Here is a 17,019-nt window from a genome sequence, read left to right as displayed (position 1 = left end):
TTAATTCAAACAATCAATGACCGTGCACAATTGTTGTCAGTCTGACTACAAACACCTGTACTTAATTACGCTAAAACCGTGGAGAGGCGGAGAGACAAAATGGACGGGGGGTATGGGGGAGGTTAATTATATTGCTAATTCAATACAACGCCATTGGCGTTATCCCCACCACAGGATTATGGGGTCATAGTTCACGAGCTTAGTTGAACTCCCCAGATTTTAAATTGTTCTGATTAAAACATGGCACTATCACCCCAAACCTCCAACCCCACTACTCTATGCCCGCGTGATTTCATTACAATCCTGCGAGGTAACCTTTTAGCAAGCCACCAAGTAAACCAATTTCACCCACTTTCTGTCTCGTTTTAGAAGGAATTTATTTTAACCAGTAACCTAACCCAATACAGATATACTCCATTATTTTTATTGCACGGGCACTCATAGTTGTAAGCAATTTAGGAACGGAAGGGGGAGCGGGGAGATAAATGCCGATATGGTGTCGGATATAAATGTATCGATTTAGTTTTTTAAGGGAGACATTGGCCTACTTGATGAAGTGATTGTAGAAAGTAAACGACTTGCAGTGTGATGAAGAAATCTTCAGTGTGTGGTTATATTATCCCACCAAACTGAGAAGCCATCCTGCCACACCTATTTCAGCGCCTCTTCCCATCCCGTATCTCCCCATCAAATATGTATCATGGACAAGCCCCAGTAGTAGTAAGTCATCAACCACCAAAACACGTCAGCAAACAAACTTCCATACATAATCCACCATCAACAACACGACGCCAGCCAACAAGCAACCATACATAATCTACCAGCAACAAAAGAACAAACAAACCGCCATCCATAATGGAAGCCAATCAACACTTTCAGCACGCGAGAGCTGTCACCTGGTTAGGTAGAACACGCCAATCCTTAACTCCCCGCTCTATACATCCATTCAGTGTTTCTATATTGAAAACATTTTCAATAAGCTAGACTCAGGGGTCTCCACACTACGGCCCGCGGGCCGGATGCGGCCCGAGATGACCCCTCATCCGGCCCGCGGAGATCTTACTGTCCACGGAAAAAAAAAGTTTGTAGGAGGTGGCTGAGTAACTTTGCCGAGAAAATTCAAAATAATTTGAAAAAGTAACTTTGGGTGCAAATACCAGAGAGGATATATTCAATGAGTTAAAAAAACATTTGCTGATTATAACTTTGACTGGACTAACCTCAGTTACCCGACTTTTGATGGTCGAAAGTACATGAGTGGCATAAAGAAAGGCTTGGTTGGACAAGTGAATGAGAAGAATATTCTACAACCAATGTTCCTGCACTGCATTATTCACCAGCAAGCTTTGAGTCCTAAATATATGGACATTAGCAGTGCACTGAATCCTGTGGTGAAGATGGTGAATATAATAAGGTCACGTGGGCTAAACCATAGATAGTTCAGAGACATGTTGAAAGATACAAACACAGAAGAAAGGAAATAGGTTACTTCCTGGAAAGTAAATTCAAGCTACAGCTAATAATGCCTGATGAAGAGTGGGTATATAAATTGGCCTATGCTGCAGACATAACCAGTCATTTTAATTTTCGGAACCTAAATCTACAAGAGAAGGAAATCTAGTTTTTATTTATACTCCCACCTGTCATGTTGGAACTCTGAACGAATCTCAGCTAGGAACTCAGAAGGCAGTAGATGGAACTGAACGAATCTCAGCTAGGAACCCAGAAGGTAGTAGATGGAACTGAACGAATATCAGGAACTCAGAAGGTAGTAGATGGAGCTGAACGAATATCAGCAACTCAGAAGGTAGTAGATGGAACTGAACGAATCTCAGGAACTCAGAAGGTAGTAGATGGAACTGAACGAATATCAGGAACTCAGAAGGTAGTAGATGGAACTGAACGAATCTCAGGAACCCAGAAGGTAGTAGATGGAACTGAACGAATCTCAGGAACTCAGAAGGTAGTAGATGGAACTGAACGAATCTCAGGAACTCAGAAGGTAGTAGATGGAACTGAACGAATCTCAGGAACTCAGAAGGTAGTAGATGGAACTGAACGAATATCAGGAACTCAGAAGGTAGTAGATGGAACTGAACGAATATCAGGAACTCAGAAGGTAGTAGATGTGGGGGTGAACGAATATCAGGAACTCAGAAGGTAGTAGATGGAACTGAACGAATCTCAGGAACCCAGAAGGTAGTAGATGGAACTGAACGAATATCAGGAACTCAGAAGGTAGTAGATGGAACTGAACGAATATCAGGAACTCAGAAGGTAGTAGATGGAACTGAACGAATATCAGGAACTCAGAAGGTAGTAGATGGAACTGAACGAATATCAGGAACTCAGAAGGTAGTTTGATGGAACTCTGAACGAATCTCAGCTAGGAACCCAGAAGGTAGTAGATGTAGTTAAGGTTTTTATTTGATTGAAGCAACAAAAGTCTTTGGCAAGCGAGGGGCTGTGTGGGGTGGGGGTGGGTCATCGGCCAATTAACATCAGAATGCTTAGTTAGAGTTTACAAAAAACAGGTTACTAACTTTATCCTGCATATATAATATATATTTCAACGGTAGTGCTGGGGATTTAAAACAAAAACAACTCAAAGGGTAATGTATTGACGGCACCCCGGGATCTTGAAGTTTATATTGATCAAATTTGTTGCGGTAATGCATAAGTAGGGGATATAAGCCCGAGGTGGTCTCACGACTAATTACACAGCTTTGGACTAGAGTCAAACAAATTAGCTTTACCTTCAAAACCAAAGAACATTTTTTGTAATACTCTGCACAAGCTTTCGTTGGGTTATGAATAATAATTTTAAAAAAAACAACATTAAAATACAAATACATTAATCACAGATTAACTCCGATAAACCACCTTTTTTTCACATTTATTTTTCTTAGCAGAATAATTATTTAATAACGAGACTTCAGTTAAGAATAAACTGTATAAACCGTTAGTTTGTTCCATTGAATTATTATACTGGTAGTAGATGTAGGTTTTAAGACTATTTTTGTGGATGTCAACAACGGGAACCAGGGGTCGTCGGCATGGACGCGAGTGGGTGAGATGGGGGGGGGGGGCATAACGTGAACACCATACCACACAGACCTTGATGTGATACCCCAGCCTAGTTTATTCTATAACTCAAATCTCAAATCCGTTCATTGGCGACTCACCAAGGGATGTTACACGTTTCTTTAACCTTTTTATTACCCCCCTTTGGAAGTTGGAACCTAGTTTACGGCTCTCCACTTGGCCAAGCCTCAGATTCCAATCAAGCCAAGGAAAGATAAACACTGGGCCCGTGTTTTAGATTAGAGCAAGTGGTTACACCACACCGACTAATTCCAGCAGAGCTTGATCACAAACTCACTCCAAATGTTTGTAAATCACAACCTAAATTGTTTTCAATGGATTTTCTACCCCAAAAAAAACAACGCCGAGAAAAAAAATGTAAATGTGAATATAGAATTATCGTGTAACTAAATTAATATTGAATTTCCGATTCTTCCATTTCCCAACGGACTGTGCGTCATCGCTGTTGGCGTCACGGCGTCATTGGATACACGACGTGATCAGATTACAAATTTAGATCGATGGCAGCAGCACTGATTGCGTGCCTCAGCCAGCGGTCTTCACACACACTTTCAGCTCTGTTGGTGGTCAGAACTTGACACTCTAGTTAACGTGGTGGTCAGAACTTGACACTCTAGTTAACGTGCTGGTCAGAACTTGACACTCTAAAATGGTGGCCAGAACTTGACACTCTAGTTAACTTGGTGGTCAGAACTTGACACTCTAACTTGGTAGTCAGAACTTGACACTCTAACTTGGTGGTCAGAACTTGACACTCTAGTTAACTTGGTGTTTATAACTTGACACACTAGTTAACTTGGTGGTCAGAATTTGACACTCTAGTTAACTTGCTGGTCAGAATTTGACACTCTAGTGAACTCGGTGGTCAGAACTTGACACTCTAAAATGGTGGTCAGAACTTGACACTCTAGTTAACTTGGTGGTCAGAACTTGACACTCTAAAATGGTGGCCAGAACGACACTCTAGTTAACTTGATGGTCAGAACTTGACACTCTAGTTAACTTGGTGGTCAGAACTTGACACTCTAACTTGGTGGTCAGAATTTGACACTCTAGTTAACTTGCTGGTCAGAATTTGACACTCTAGTGAACTCGGTGGTCAGAACTTGACACTCTAAAATGGTGGTCAGAACTTGACACTCTAGTTAACTTGGTGGTCAGAACTTGACACTCTAAAATGGTGGCCAGAACGACACTCTAGTTAACTTGATGGTCAGAACTTGACACTCTAGTTAACTTGGTGGTCAGAACTTGACACTCTAGTTATCTTGGTGGGTCACTGGTATATTTTAATCAAGACGTCTATAAAACTTTGCTACATGAGCAACGGGTATCCTACAAAAAAGCGAGCGCTGAGTTAACCTCCTAGCGAACCAAACAACCTTGTACACAACAGTATCAAGGTCCCATCCATCATGTCCCCATCGGTAATGATGACCGATCATACTACATCATACAGCTGGGGCATCGGTCTGTACTATGACAAACTACGATACAGTGGGCCCGGTGCTGGTCTTCACTATGAAAAACTACGAAAAAGACCCGGTAAATATATTGATTGCCCAACTTAACAGATTTGAACCATGAGAAATGTGTCTAAAAATAAAACTATTTTTTCAGGGCCATAACCTTCACAGCTAAGGGATACAACTTAGCTTGGTAGTTTAGCAGAGAAGTTAAGCTACTGGTAGAAATCACACAGTGCCAGAATAATACTATTTCACCAAACTAAATACATTTAAAACTACACGCGCAACGGTTTGGGTAGGGTTTGGGTAGAATGAACCTAAGAGGGTTTGTGTTGGGGTTCAGAGTAGGGTGGTAAGTGTTTTGTTTCGGTTGATTTTTGTATAAAAGCACGATACATTCAGGATGCCTGTTATATTGTGTTAGTTTGCTCATGGGGACGTCTTTTTATAGAGCTATCCATGCGTACAACGATGGCCAAGTAAAACGATTATAAATAACTCGAATATATCCGTCATAAAAAGCTGTCATCTCCAAGTGAAGAACTTATAAGACTTCTATAAACCTATAAGACGGTATCACAACAATAGCTCCACCTTTAACGTCAGCAGAGGAAGCCCCGCTGGTGTAGCCGGCTTACCAACATGAGAGAAACTAACTATAGAGTAGAGACAACTTTCATACGTCGCATGACAGTTCAAACTTGTGTGATAGCTTTCAAACTTGTATGACAGCTTTCAAACGTGTATGACAGCTTTCATATGTCACATGACAGCTCAAACTTGTATGATAGTTTTCCAACTTGTATGACAGCTTTCATACGTCATATGACAGCTCTAACTTGTATGATAGCTTTCAAAGTTTTGCTACAGCTTTCAAACATTGCATGACAACTCAAACGAGCACAAAATGTAAATCACGCGAATTTTACATTAATCATTAAAGTTGTACTAGTTCCTATGTCGCTTTAGGTATGATGATTCAATAAATTACTGGCTTGATTGTTCACGTGAAACTAAATCATTTCATGGATTGTGTTTTTTTTCCTCTTGGATTTGTCTTACAATCAGTGAACAGACATGGGTAATGTTAATCAAACGTTAACAGCAGAGAATCAGAGAAAAAAAGAAGAAAGACAATGGAAGACATTCGTCTTAATCGGTAGAGGAAGTGTCCAGGAAGGAAAGGGGAAGGAAGTGATTTGCTGTGGGGACAGGAACATTTCTTAGAGCGTGATGTGACGGGCGTTGTATCACGTGATGTGACGGACGTTTTATCACGTGATGTTACAGATGTTTTATCACGTGATGTCACCGATGTTTTATCACGTGATGTCACCGATGTTTTATCACGTGATGTGACCGATGTTTTATCACGTGATGTGACCGATGTTTTATCACGTGATGTGACCGATGTTTTATCACGTGATGTTACGGATGTTTTATCACGTGATGTTACGGATGTTTTATCACGTGATGTGACCGATGTTTTATCACGTGATGTTACGGATGTTTTATCACGTGATGTGACCGATGTTTTATCACGCGATGTTACGGATGTTTTATCACGTGATGTGGCCAGTATTTTATCACCTGCTGTCGTTAAATGTTTTTCATGTCGGAAAAAAAATTTTAACGAAGTAATCTGGATATAACTAGTAGTCTATTTGCGATATTTCTGAGGGGGGTGGGGGGAGCTGTCTTTCCTGTAAAAGGGGTTTCCTCCGGGGCCAGGAGGGAGGTAACCGTGTCTGTCTACCCCTTTAAACACGGGTCTCTCCGAGAAAACAGGGCGACTTAGAGCTGTTATATTTCTTGACAAATTTCCCGAAGGCTGAAAAATCTGAAGGCAGACGATCAATAATGGCGCCTGTGTTTATCTGGCATCACAACACGACGAGTGGAGTCTCATTGGCTCCACCCCCCCCCCCCCCCCCCCCACACACACACACTCTACCCTCACTCTGTGGTCAACCCACATCCCGACATCTTCTAGCATTCAACGCTGGCAGAAGCCATTAGTTGATAATAAAATCTTTCAATTATTAATAACCTTAACGTAATTAAATCCCGGCTACGACGCTTGGATTATTCGAGCAATGAAATATGAATGGGGAAACAATGAAGTGGTTTAAGATGGAACATCAAGCACTACAGAACACAATGGAGGGGTTTAACAGCAACCACTACAGCACACAATAGAGGGGTTTAACATCAACCACTACAGCACACAATGGAGGGGTTTAACATCAAACACTACAGCACACAATAGAGGGGTTTAACATCAACCACTACAACACACAATGGAGGGGTTTAACATCGACCACTGCAGGACACAATGGAGTGGTTTAACATCAACCACTACAGCACACAATGGAGGGGTTTAACAGCAACCACTGCAGGACACGATAGCGTGATTTAAGATTGAACAGCAAACACTAGAGCACACCCTGAACAACCTTATAAAGTGGTGTTGTTGACAAATAATTCAACATCTTGGGACTGATGCACACAGAACTACAACACTTAAAGCCATAATGCAGAAGAGAAATAAATTTACCTCGGAATGACAGATAATTTGAAAGAAAATAAGATGAAAAATTCCCACAAAAAAGTTTCTTGAAATGTGAATGGTTCAGAGTTCTAAAACTAATTAAAAACACTTGTAGTGATCAGCTAATATCCCAAGAGTCTCCACCTCTGATGGCCACATCATAGAACAGTAGGTGAAGGGGAGGAAAGAATTAAAAACCACACACTATTTCTGTTAAATCAACTTAACCTTTGTGAAAAAATATAGAAATAATCTTGTTCCAGAAAACATATGTTTCAAACACAGACGCAAGTTTTGGATTAGAAGAAAATAAAATGCTGTGGACAGCCAGAGGGAGACTTTGTAGAGACAAATTCTCTAGACAATTAAAGAACTCCAAGGAAGCCAGGGAATGCCAATATTCTAGCGAGAGATTATATTCCCTGATGTAATAACGCCAGACAATGTCATGTCTTTGAGGTCTTCCTTCCCCACAAGCAATCTTGACCACATACATTTTTCATGAAGACATCTTTATCAACAAACCACAATGCTGAGTCACGCATCAAATTTTAACTTCTAATGAGACTTGGAGAATATTCAACCAGCACCATTCAGTGAGGGGAAAAAACTCATCCAAACAAGGCATCAGGGGACATAACCTTAATGGGGGGGTAGGGGCTATAGAATTGAAATACACAGGCTTAGTGGCTTGGGATAATAAATCATTACAGAAAAAAAAAACTTGGCAATTTATTTTCATGGTAAATTTGATAACAAGATATTTGTATCGTGGTGTAATGCTATTTTTGTGAGGTGATAGTTAAAGTATCATCATGTGTTTATTTCTATTTGTGTCTTCTTAAAAAGAGTGATTCATATAAATACTAAAGGGTTATGGTTAAGTATTTAAACAATTTTCATTTCAGTATAATATACACTATGAAAAAGTAGCTCTAGACAGTAAGGATCGTAAATAACGTTTTGATGAAACAGAAAATACAAAGAATAAAAATTAACATGATTTTAAAAAATTATTAAAACATCTTCCTTCAACTAAAAACAAACATTATGGTTATTGATTTTTTAATGGGAAGATGTGAAACAGCAACATAGTTTTAGATTAGTCTATGTTTAAAGAAATGTCTCAGACGGTTCACACAGAAAAAATTACTAATTAACAAGGAGCTATAAATTAGATCTTAACTCTAATGGAAATTTGAAACAAAAAGCCTTGTAATTATTCTCTGCAAATTAATGCAACTAAATAATTAAATAGCTAGAAAATGGTTCAGAATTCTTTAACATTTTTTAAATTTCTTTTTAAGTTTGAGTAAGGGAAACAACTAGCTTATAAAAATTAAGTGTTACATGTTTATCTCCCCTGGTAAATAGCTTGAATTTTTTTTGTACATTTAACTAAATTGACTACCTCTAATTAACTTTTTCAGTTGATATCTAAATATCAGATAACATCTACAAGTTTCAGTTTACCTTTAAATACAAGCTATAGGGTAGCCATATTCAAACATTACATTTAAAGGGCTTTAAAGTCCACTAATACATTGCAAGCCATTTATGATAAAAGAAAATAAAGCAAAAATAATCTTATCAGCAATATATAAATTATAAAAGTAACTAGAAATCAATAAAAAAAGAGTAATAATTTAGAAAGAGAGTGTGTAGTTTTAAAATGGTGGAAACTAAAGAAGTTAAATACACACACTAAACTAAAAGCTGTGCACTTCACAGCACAAACATTTGTCTGGACAGAGACAACTCCCAGATCAAGTTTAGCACACATCACACAAAGTGTGGGACTCCCAGATCAAGTTTAACACACATCACACAAAGTGTGAGACTCCTAGATCAAGTTTAACACACATCACACAAAGTGTGGGACTCCCAGATCAAGTTTAGCACACATCACACAAAGTGTGGGACTCCCAGATCAAGTTTAGCACACATCACACAAAGTGTGAGACTCCTAGATCAAGTTTAGCACACATCACACAAAGTGTGGCACTCCCAGATAAGTTCAGCACATATCACACCAAGTGTGTGATGGTGAGGCTGAACCGTAGAGAATTAGACTGCTTGCCCTAAGTCTTAAGTTCGGGTCTGGGTCTAGACCTGGTGACTGTAGAACATCCCAGAGTCAACCCAGCTCTGACTGGTACCTAACTAACCTTGGGGAAAGTAATGTGCTGACCACACTATCCCTCATTAGCCGAGGTAAACAAATATGAACTCTACACTTGACACAAAGTGAGGGACTTACCTGGGTCGTAGATGATGTTTTACAGCTCCCTGAGAGCACATGAACTCTACATGTGACACAAAGTGAGGGACTTACCTGGGTCATAGATGATGTTGTACAGCTCCCTGAGAGCAGTTTCTGCAGCTTTGGCCCTGGCCAGCTTCTTGCTCTTCCCCTGGCCACAAAACTTCTGGCCACGGATCTCACAGAACATAATGTACTCTCTGTTCTGTGGCATTCCAGTTTCTGACTCAAGCTCATAGCTTATTGCTTGTTTCCTTGTCAAGTAAAAAACAGAAATATACTACTTAAACAAAACAATATTACATCTTTTAAAGCAATGATATATATATATAATGAGTGTACTGGTTAAAATTTAAAACATTGCTCTGTGTATTTGGTGGTGGCAAAGTCTACCTACCTGTAACATGCTTTAATCAAAGTGTTTAATAAGTGTGGCTAATTTGTTCAGTTACACAATATTCGGGCGTGTCATGCAACTTTGTGACATAAACATATCAGGCAATAGTTCAAATCATTACCTAGCTATGGTATTGTATTGCAGCATTGTCTATCAGTCACAGGGATCACTGGTTCGAACTACCTACTAATGACAATTATTACACACTATCAGTGCTAACCACACTATCCACTACACGCTAACCAAATTAATCACCACGTTCTTCAAATATTCATCAATAATATTATTTAAAGGTACTAAGGTCTAAGTCCCAACAGGTTAATGATGTGCACCAGAATTAAGTCATGGAACGTTAAGGCGAGGGGTCGTAGGCCATACCATTCACTTTTATGCCAAGTTGTATATACAAAAATTCCCTCTACTTACATATTTATTTAACAGTAAAACAACAACAACAAAAAAACAACTTACTCCTTTTCATTGAGCATCATACAAGGATGCCTGGAGGTGACAAACTTCTCCATTTCCTTCTGACTTTCATTTTGCTCAGCACCAGAATATTCCATCTTCAAAGTACACCAGCTTCCACCGGCGGTCTCATCCTTTGGTTCATCAGCCTAAACAAACATTTCATTGTCTTTAAAACTTTATTACAATTTTAAAAACATGTGGGTTCATTTACTGAAGCTAGTGGTTTATTATAAGCAAAGAAAAAAAATGAGGAAAACATTGTATCCAATAAATGTTTCTTATTAAATAAGGTTTCAGTGTGTATAATAGTTTTACCTCGGTGTTTTGTTCCATCTCAGTTTCTACTTTTTCATCTGACTGAAGATCAGAGACATTGTTAGCTGCAAATAGAAATCATTTGTTACTTTCTTTTTATCTACTTAAAAATCTAGGCTTGTATCTACTGAGTTGATGTTTACAAGCACTGAAGCAGGCATGTATCAGTCTGATGAGTTTTTTTTAATTTTACACAATTAGTTTTACATCACTATGTCTTTGGAAATGTAAACTTGTATATATATAAAATTAAGATACCAGAATCACACAGAAAGATGTTTTCTGAAATGTTACAAACATTTCTATCAAATGTTGTCATGACTGAACTCATTACCTATTGTGAATTATACCTTAAAACAAACTATTGTATACATTATTTAATGACATTTTTTTAAACAAGATTTCATGAAGGCAGCTCCAGAAAAAATATCAAGTATAGAACTTAACATCTTGTAAACTTCAGGTACTGGTTGTATTATTCACAAACCACGGATGCTGATTATGGACATAACCAAGAGTATTTGAGTTCACCATGACAACCAAATCATGCAGCAATTTCATTCAAATGGCTATCTTTACACTTGACCAAAAATATGATAGGTCTGAGTGTAGATAATGGCCAGTAACTTCATCTTGGTTTAGTAGAACAAGGGATGTAAGCAAATATAAACTCTTAATGTTTAAGCGCTTCTTGAATTGCTTAATATCCCTAATCCATTCCTTTTGTAAAATATTTAATATGGTCTAAAATAAAGGGCATAAATATTTGGTCTAAATCCCCATGTGAACAAATTCAACCAATCTTACCAAGGCATTAACCACTGATGAAAGTTAATTAGCCACAGTAAAATAATTACCATTACCTTTTAGAAACAGAAAATTTGACCACACCAAACAAAGCACTGAGTCAATGATATAAAAATAAATAGATTAAATAGCAATTAATTACACCTGGACATTGGGATAACATTGCCAACAATATAGTAAAACAACCATTGCCAATTATGTAGTTCATTGTGAAATGCCTAAGAAAAAGATGCAAAGAAAAAAGTCTATTCAATTGCTTTAAAAATTAAAGAAGTGAAATTATTTTATGGTTATTTATTTTAACTTGAAATAGTGTTTTGCTTACAAATGAGTTTTTATATTTCATTTATGAAGAAAATATGCAGACATTATAATATAAAATATTAAAATCAAAGAACTCTGTAAAATATGTGAATATGTTTGTTTAACCACAGAAGATCTATTGCAAATATTAAAATGTAAAAAAAATAAGAGCATTTCCTCTCCATCTGTCTCAAAGGCCAAAAAATGCAACACATATTGTGACAATGGTGTACAAGATTACATAAGTGCTATCCTCTAGAGTTCCTCTGTTATCCTCAAGTCGCAGTCATTAAGTACTTATATGTAGGAATTATTTTCCCACAATGCAGATTGCAGCTTGAATAGAATTCTGGTATTGCAATACTCCACATAACCAGCACAAAGCCTGGACACAATACTTAGGAAAATCATTAGATCACTTGTCATCAAAACTATCACTTGAAATATAATGAACACACAAAATATTCATGTAATAATAAACAAGATTAAACTTTTCAATGAAAGAGTACTACAGTTAAAATATTCTACATGCTTTTCTAGGAGTTTAAAAAATAACATAAAGTAAAATTAAATGTAAAATAGTTATAATTTTAAAAGATAAAATAACTAGAAATTGGCAAACTAAAATTCTAACGCGACGTGAGATGAGCAAAGATCGTCATGATTTTCCTAAAGAATTGTAAAACCAAAGCTAGCTGGGCTGGTTCCCTAGGAGCACGCGTTCCTCAGCCTGGTGCAATCTGCAGCATTAACAGGGTGTGAGTAGGATTTGGTCTTACCATTCCACCAACATTCAATGTGCTATGCCTGGCTCAGGCTGCTGTTGCCTAGGCAACTAGATGTGTGGTGGTAGCTGAGGCAGATGGGAACTCCACACATTTTAAAGACTTTTTCCTTTGCTGAGCATTCTGTTCAGATAAATATCACTCCTCAAATCAAACAATAGTAAATTGAATACTCCTTGCTACCCAACAAGTGGCTAAATAAAACAATAGAATACAAATGTTACAGTAAAATAACTTAAAAAGCAATTAAAATAAATCATAACCAGTTGCTTTTGAAGTAGTTTAATAAAATTAAAATTGTATTCCTTTTATTTAAAAATAAAAAAAAAACATTTTTACTTTTAGAATTAGTGTCATAGCTATTACTTTTAATTATGCAATAATATTAAATTTTGCAATGGTAAAAAAATGTATTTATAGTTGGCACTCGTGTATAGGCGATTTATTATTCTAAATTTTCACCAGCAAGTGGTAAAAATTCATTGAACATTCTTGAATACATCAACTACATGATCGCTAAATGAGAAATTCAACATTGCTGCTTAGCAAAATAAAATTGTAATTGATTATTGAAATTAAATAAGTCACCCTAGGATAACACAGTTTTAAGTAAGGAAAGAGAAGTAATTTTTAATCCTACGGGGTATAGGGTTAATATATACTTTTAATCAATGTAATTTTGCAACTGTGCTAAATTAGGACAAATCATAAGAGAAAAATCAAGAAGACACTGCTCTATATAACATGATAAACAACATTGACAGGTTTGTATCAGCATCTGTCATCACACGTCTATGCCAGACACAAGGATGCAAACATAGTAACAGCTACTGCTTTTTGTTGCATTAAGAGCATTATAAGAAAAATTGGTTCTTTTTTTTTTTGTTTATAGTGAACTTCTATTTTTAGCTGTATTACATCGTTACCATCCTTTTTTTTTTAGTTGCCTACATTTTTACTTAAATTAACAATATGAAGCAAAATACATAAAGTAAAGTTCCCTTTCAAACCTGACGGTCTACGGGGTAAGTGAAGTAGAGTTCATTTGTTTCTGTGACCTCAGCATATGAAGGGATAGTGTGGTCAGCACTATGCCCAGCCATCTTTACTTACCCTAACATGAGTTAGGTACCCATTAAAGCTCAGTGGACTCAGGCACATTCTACTGACTTCAACCCGGATTGGAACTCGAGACTTACTGGTTAACAGTCCAGTTCTCTACCGCTAGGTAACTCTGTCCCATATCTAAATACATATGGCTTGTATAACTTGAAATTTTATAAAGAGCTGCACATTATTTATATTTTCAATTTCTCACAAAATCAGCCAGTCATGAAATGGATGCTCGAATATTTTTTTAATTGAATTATTTACTGTATTAGAAAAAAAAGACTTCAGGTGGGTAACGGATGCACCTCCATAGAAATAAATCAAGCAAATAACACTAGGTTTATATATATAGCAGAAGTGCTAATTTCAGTCTACAGGTGGCGAAATAAATATGCTTATTTTTGTCAACAGAGATTTTTCTTTAGCTCCTATTTATTTTATAGGCAAACCCACATAATTTAAAATATTTTAACAGATTTTTGACTTTGTTTATACAAAACTTTATTCTTAGATATTCTTAGCAAATTGTCTTGTTCTTTTTACATTTAATCGACTCAGTCACCCCATAGGGGCCTAATACATTCACATAACCACAGACACTTTCATCAGTAGCATCCTTTACACTACAACAATACAACTCAATAACATTAAATTATTTATTTTAAAATAATTAGCTCTCTAGTATTGGATTCCTAATCACATCCCTCATGCATGATACCCTATCTGCGCATTAGCGTGACTAGCTGGAGTTTTATCAGTTGGGTTTTGAGTGTTGTAATATTCAGGACAAACAAGAAAGTTTACATTTATTGGTCTTGAAAATTTGTTCACATCAACAACAACCAACACAATAGTTGATTAAAACCAAGTAAATATAATATAGGCTACATAATGTTGGTGTTTATAAAGTTGAATAGAAATCAGATGACCACTAAGCTACTAGTCTAGCGACTGAAAGTTCATGAACATTCACTATGCGATGATTCACACTGAAATCTAAATTTAATCTTCTAACTTCTAGATTAATCTAGATTGTAATCTAGGTGTAAACTGTGAAATACAATTGACATGGGATCATTAAATTTTGCATGTAACCAGTTCCTCGTTTCAAGCTTTGTTAATATCACTGTAGTGTAGAGTCTAGACATAAAAAAATGTAACAATGTTTAAATAGGCTGTTTGATTGACAGCTTCCGGGTTTGTTTGATTTAAAGCCATCTCACGGCCTAAGCCCTAGAAGCGCATAACTAAAATGGCAACCAGTTTCTCGGTCACTACACGGTAGAGGGATAAAACTTATGATTGTGATGCCATCGTCAATTTAAAAAATTGAAACTACCTGTTTCTATTCAAGTCTGTAATATAAGAATTGCCAGGAGTAGTTTTGACCTAATTTCTTTGTTTGCCTCACAAGCAGTGATTTAGTGAAAGTAGCTCTATAGGCCTATATTCTTGTCTTTCAAATCAACTCCAAAATACTGCTTCGATATCAAACCACAGATATGAAAACTATACTTGAAAGCCTTAATTTTACACACATTAACTGGTAATAATTTATGGCCAAGGCTATTCCCAACCAGTTGGGAATAGCCCAATTGGGGCTATTCCCAGCCAACTGGGAATAATATCTTACAATTATAAAAGCATTTTTAATTTTTTCTGACTGGGGAGTGAGGTATAGATAAAGATTATATTATCAAACACCGGTATCTATAATCATCCGAAATCTAGATCTAGTGACTAGTGTTACCTAGAATATAGTAGAATATAGGCCTACTGAGATACTCAAATAATGGTCCAATTAACGGTAATCTATCGTTTTGGGTACGTAAAATCGCCCGCGACTTGTAATGTGAAAAACAGGTGACTCCTTACATTTTAATAATTATTTCACATTTTGAGGAGGATTTATGTTTAAAAAATTCAAAAATGTTTCCTTGATTCATTTATGTACCTGTTTTTAAACAATTGAAGTAAAACTTTTCCGTAATAAATGAAAACTAGCGATGTTTCCAACAGATGCAACCATGCTCATTTTCATTTACTATAGCAGCCATCTTGTCTAAGTTTTATTTTTATAAGCTTTTAGCGCCAGGTTCAGGGGGAAGCCACTCTATTTTACAAATGGCTGCTGTTTATATAGCAAATCTTGCTCTCAGACACTGCTGTTTAAAGTTAATTTCAGGCCTATATCGATATATTTAGCCATTGATTTAGGTTTATTATTCATTTATCTATAATATTTGACACAAAAGTATGACAATATACTACTATTAAAGCCTTGACAATGAGGTAACGTTTTCGTACATAAATAGCTGCGGGCGATTTTACGTACCCAAAACGATAGATTACCCAATTAACTTAGCACTGCCACTACTACTAGATCTAGATTTTCTAGCTACTGAGCTAGCAGCATCAAACTTACCTAAAACAGCAATCAAATCTGATGTCTGTTCTAGCATGTTTTTGAAAACCTCCTTTTTCGGTGAAGTTGAATCGACAATTTCAATTTTCATCTGCTCATCATTTGGTTCAGAAATTTCACTTTTAGGCTCAATTTCATCAGGTTCTGTCTGGTTTGTGGCTTCAACTTCAGCATCAGGCTGAGAATTACCTCTTCTTTGTTGATTTGCTCCGCCTCGCCCAGAACGACGTCCCCTTCCACGCATATTAGAATCTAGATCAAGATTTACTTATTTGTTGCACAAAAACTATTTGAGCAGATGGAAATAAAGATAGAAGAAATTCGTTGATTTGAGAGTTGCAAGAAGGGAAATTTCCTAATCGTTAGTACTAGAATCGACTAGGCCAATTATAAGTAATGAAGGAACGTCTAAATTCCAGAAGCTTAGATAATTTTCATTCACTAAATTAACTCTAAATACCGAAATACACATTGAATACACAAAAACATTTAGTACAGCTAAAAACAGCTGTTTTAATAAGCAGTATCGTCAATTTTTAGCGCATTTTTCCATACTGGGATTGCGATTATTAACTCGTTATTTCTGGATGGATGGATGAATGAACGAATGGATGTGTGTCCGCAGCTTTACCGCAGCTTTAAGTCGTATCTCCTCCTCAACAAAGCAATATCGAGGACTAGTTCCAAAAGCAAATATGTTAAGCAAATTCCGAGGATGATTGTGGGCCAAAAAAATTCCCAGAATTCCTTTCTGGATTTCCCGAAAAAGCCAAAAAACCTCGGAAAAATGCAGTTTTTTGCCCATATCTCGGCAACCAGACCACTTAGCGACTTGAAACATTTACCAATCGATTCCTGCCATAATTTAGAACAATGTTGCCGAAGAAAGTTTTCAAAAATATCCTTTCGTTCGGTCACAATTTTTTTTTAATTACATAAACACCTACAAACCGATCGTTCTCCTAGCTTGAATGCACACCAGCATTATACGTAGATCTATTGTGTTTTGTCCCCGTGT

General features: G+C 36.8%; 1 protein-coding gene across 2 annotated transcripts in view; it reads right to left on the bottom strand.

Annotated features, from left to right (window-relative positions):
• The window catches only part of LOC131931560 (double-stranded RNA-specific editase 1), an 81,081-nt gene extending 64,676 nt beyond the window's left edge, over nt 1-16,405 (bottom strand). The window contains exons 1-5 of one of the 2 annotated variants that reach the window (XM_059288408.1): nt 16,002-16,137; nt 12,461-12,589; nt 10,572-10,636; nt 10,257-10,402; nt 9,461-9,642 (exon numbers count right to left, since the gene is read on the bottom strand). In XM_059288408.1, the coding sequence (XP_059144391.1) occupies nt 9,461-9,642; nt 10,257-10,402; nt 10,572-10,589 (346 nt within the window). In that variant the 5' untranslated portion in view covers nt 10,590-10,636; nt 12,461-12,589; nt 16,002-16,137. Of the gene's footprint in view, nt 1-9,460; nt 9,643-10,256; nt 10,403-10,571; nt 10,637-12,460; nt 12,590-16,001 lie in introns of both variants that reach the window. The other variant, XM_059288407.1, reaches the window with a different exon arrangement.
• Nucleotides 16,406-17,019: the final 614 nt, after the last annotated feature.

The sequence above is a fragment of the Physella acuta genome, unplaced genomic scaffold, assembly GCF_028476545.2.
Source record: "Physella acuta isolate Inbredline_101_S28 unplaced genomic scaffold, ASM2847654v3 ptg000104l, whole genome shotgun sequence".
In the NCBI taxonomy this organism is placed as follows: Eukaryota; Metazoa; Mollusca; class Gastropoda; family Physidae; genus Physella; species Physella acuta.
The sequence above is the reverse complement of the archived record's forward strand: the minus strand, read 5'-3'. Positions and strand labels throughout refer to the sequence as shown.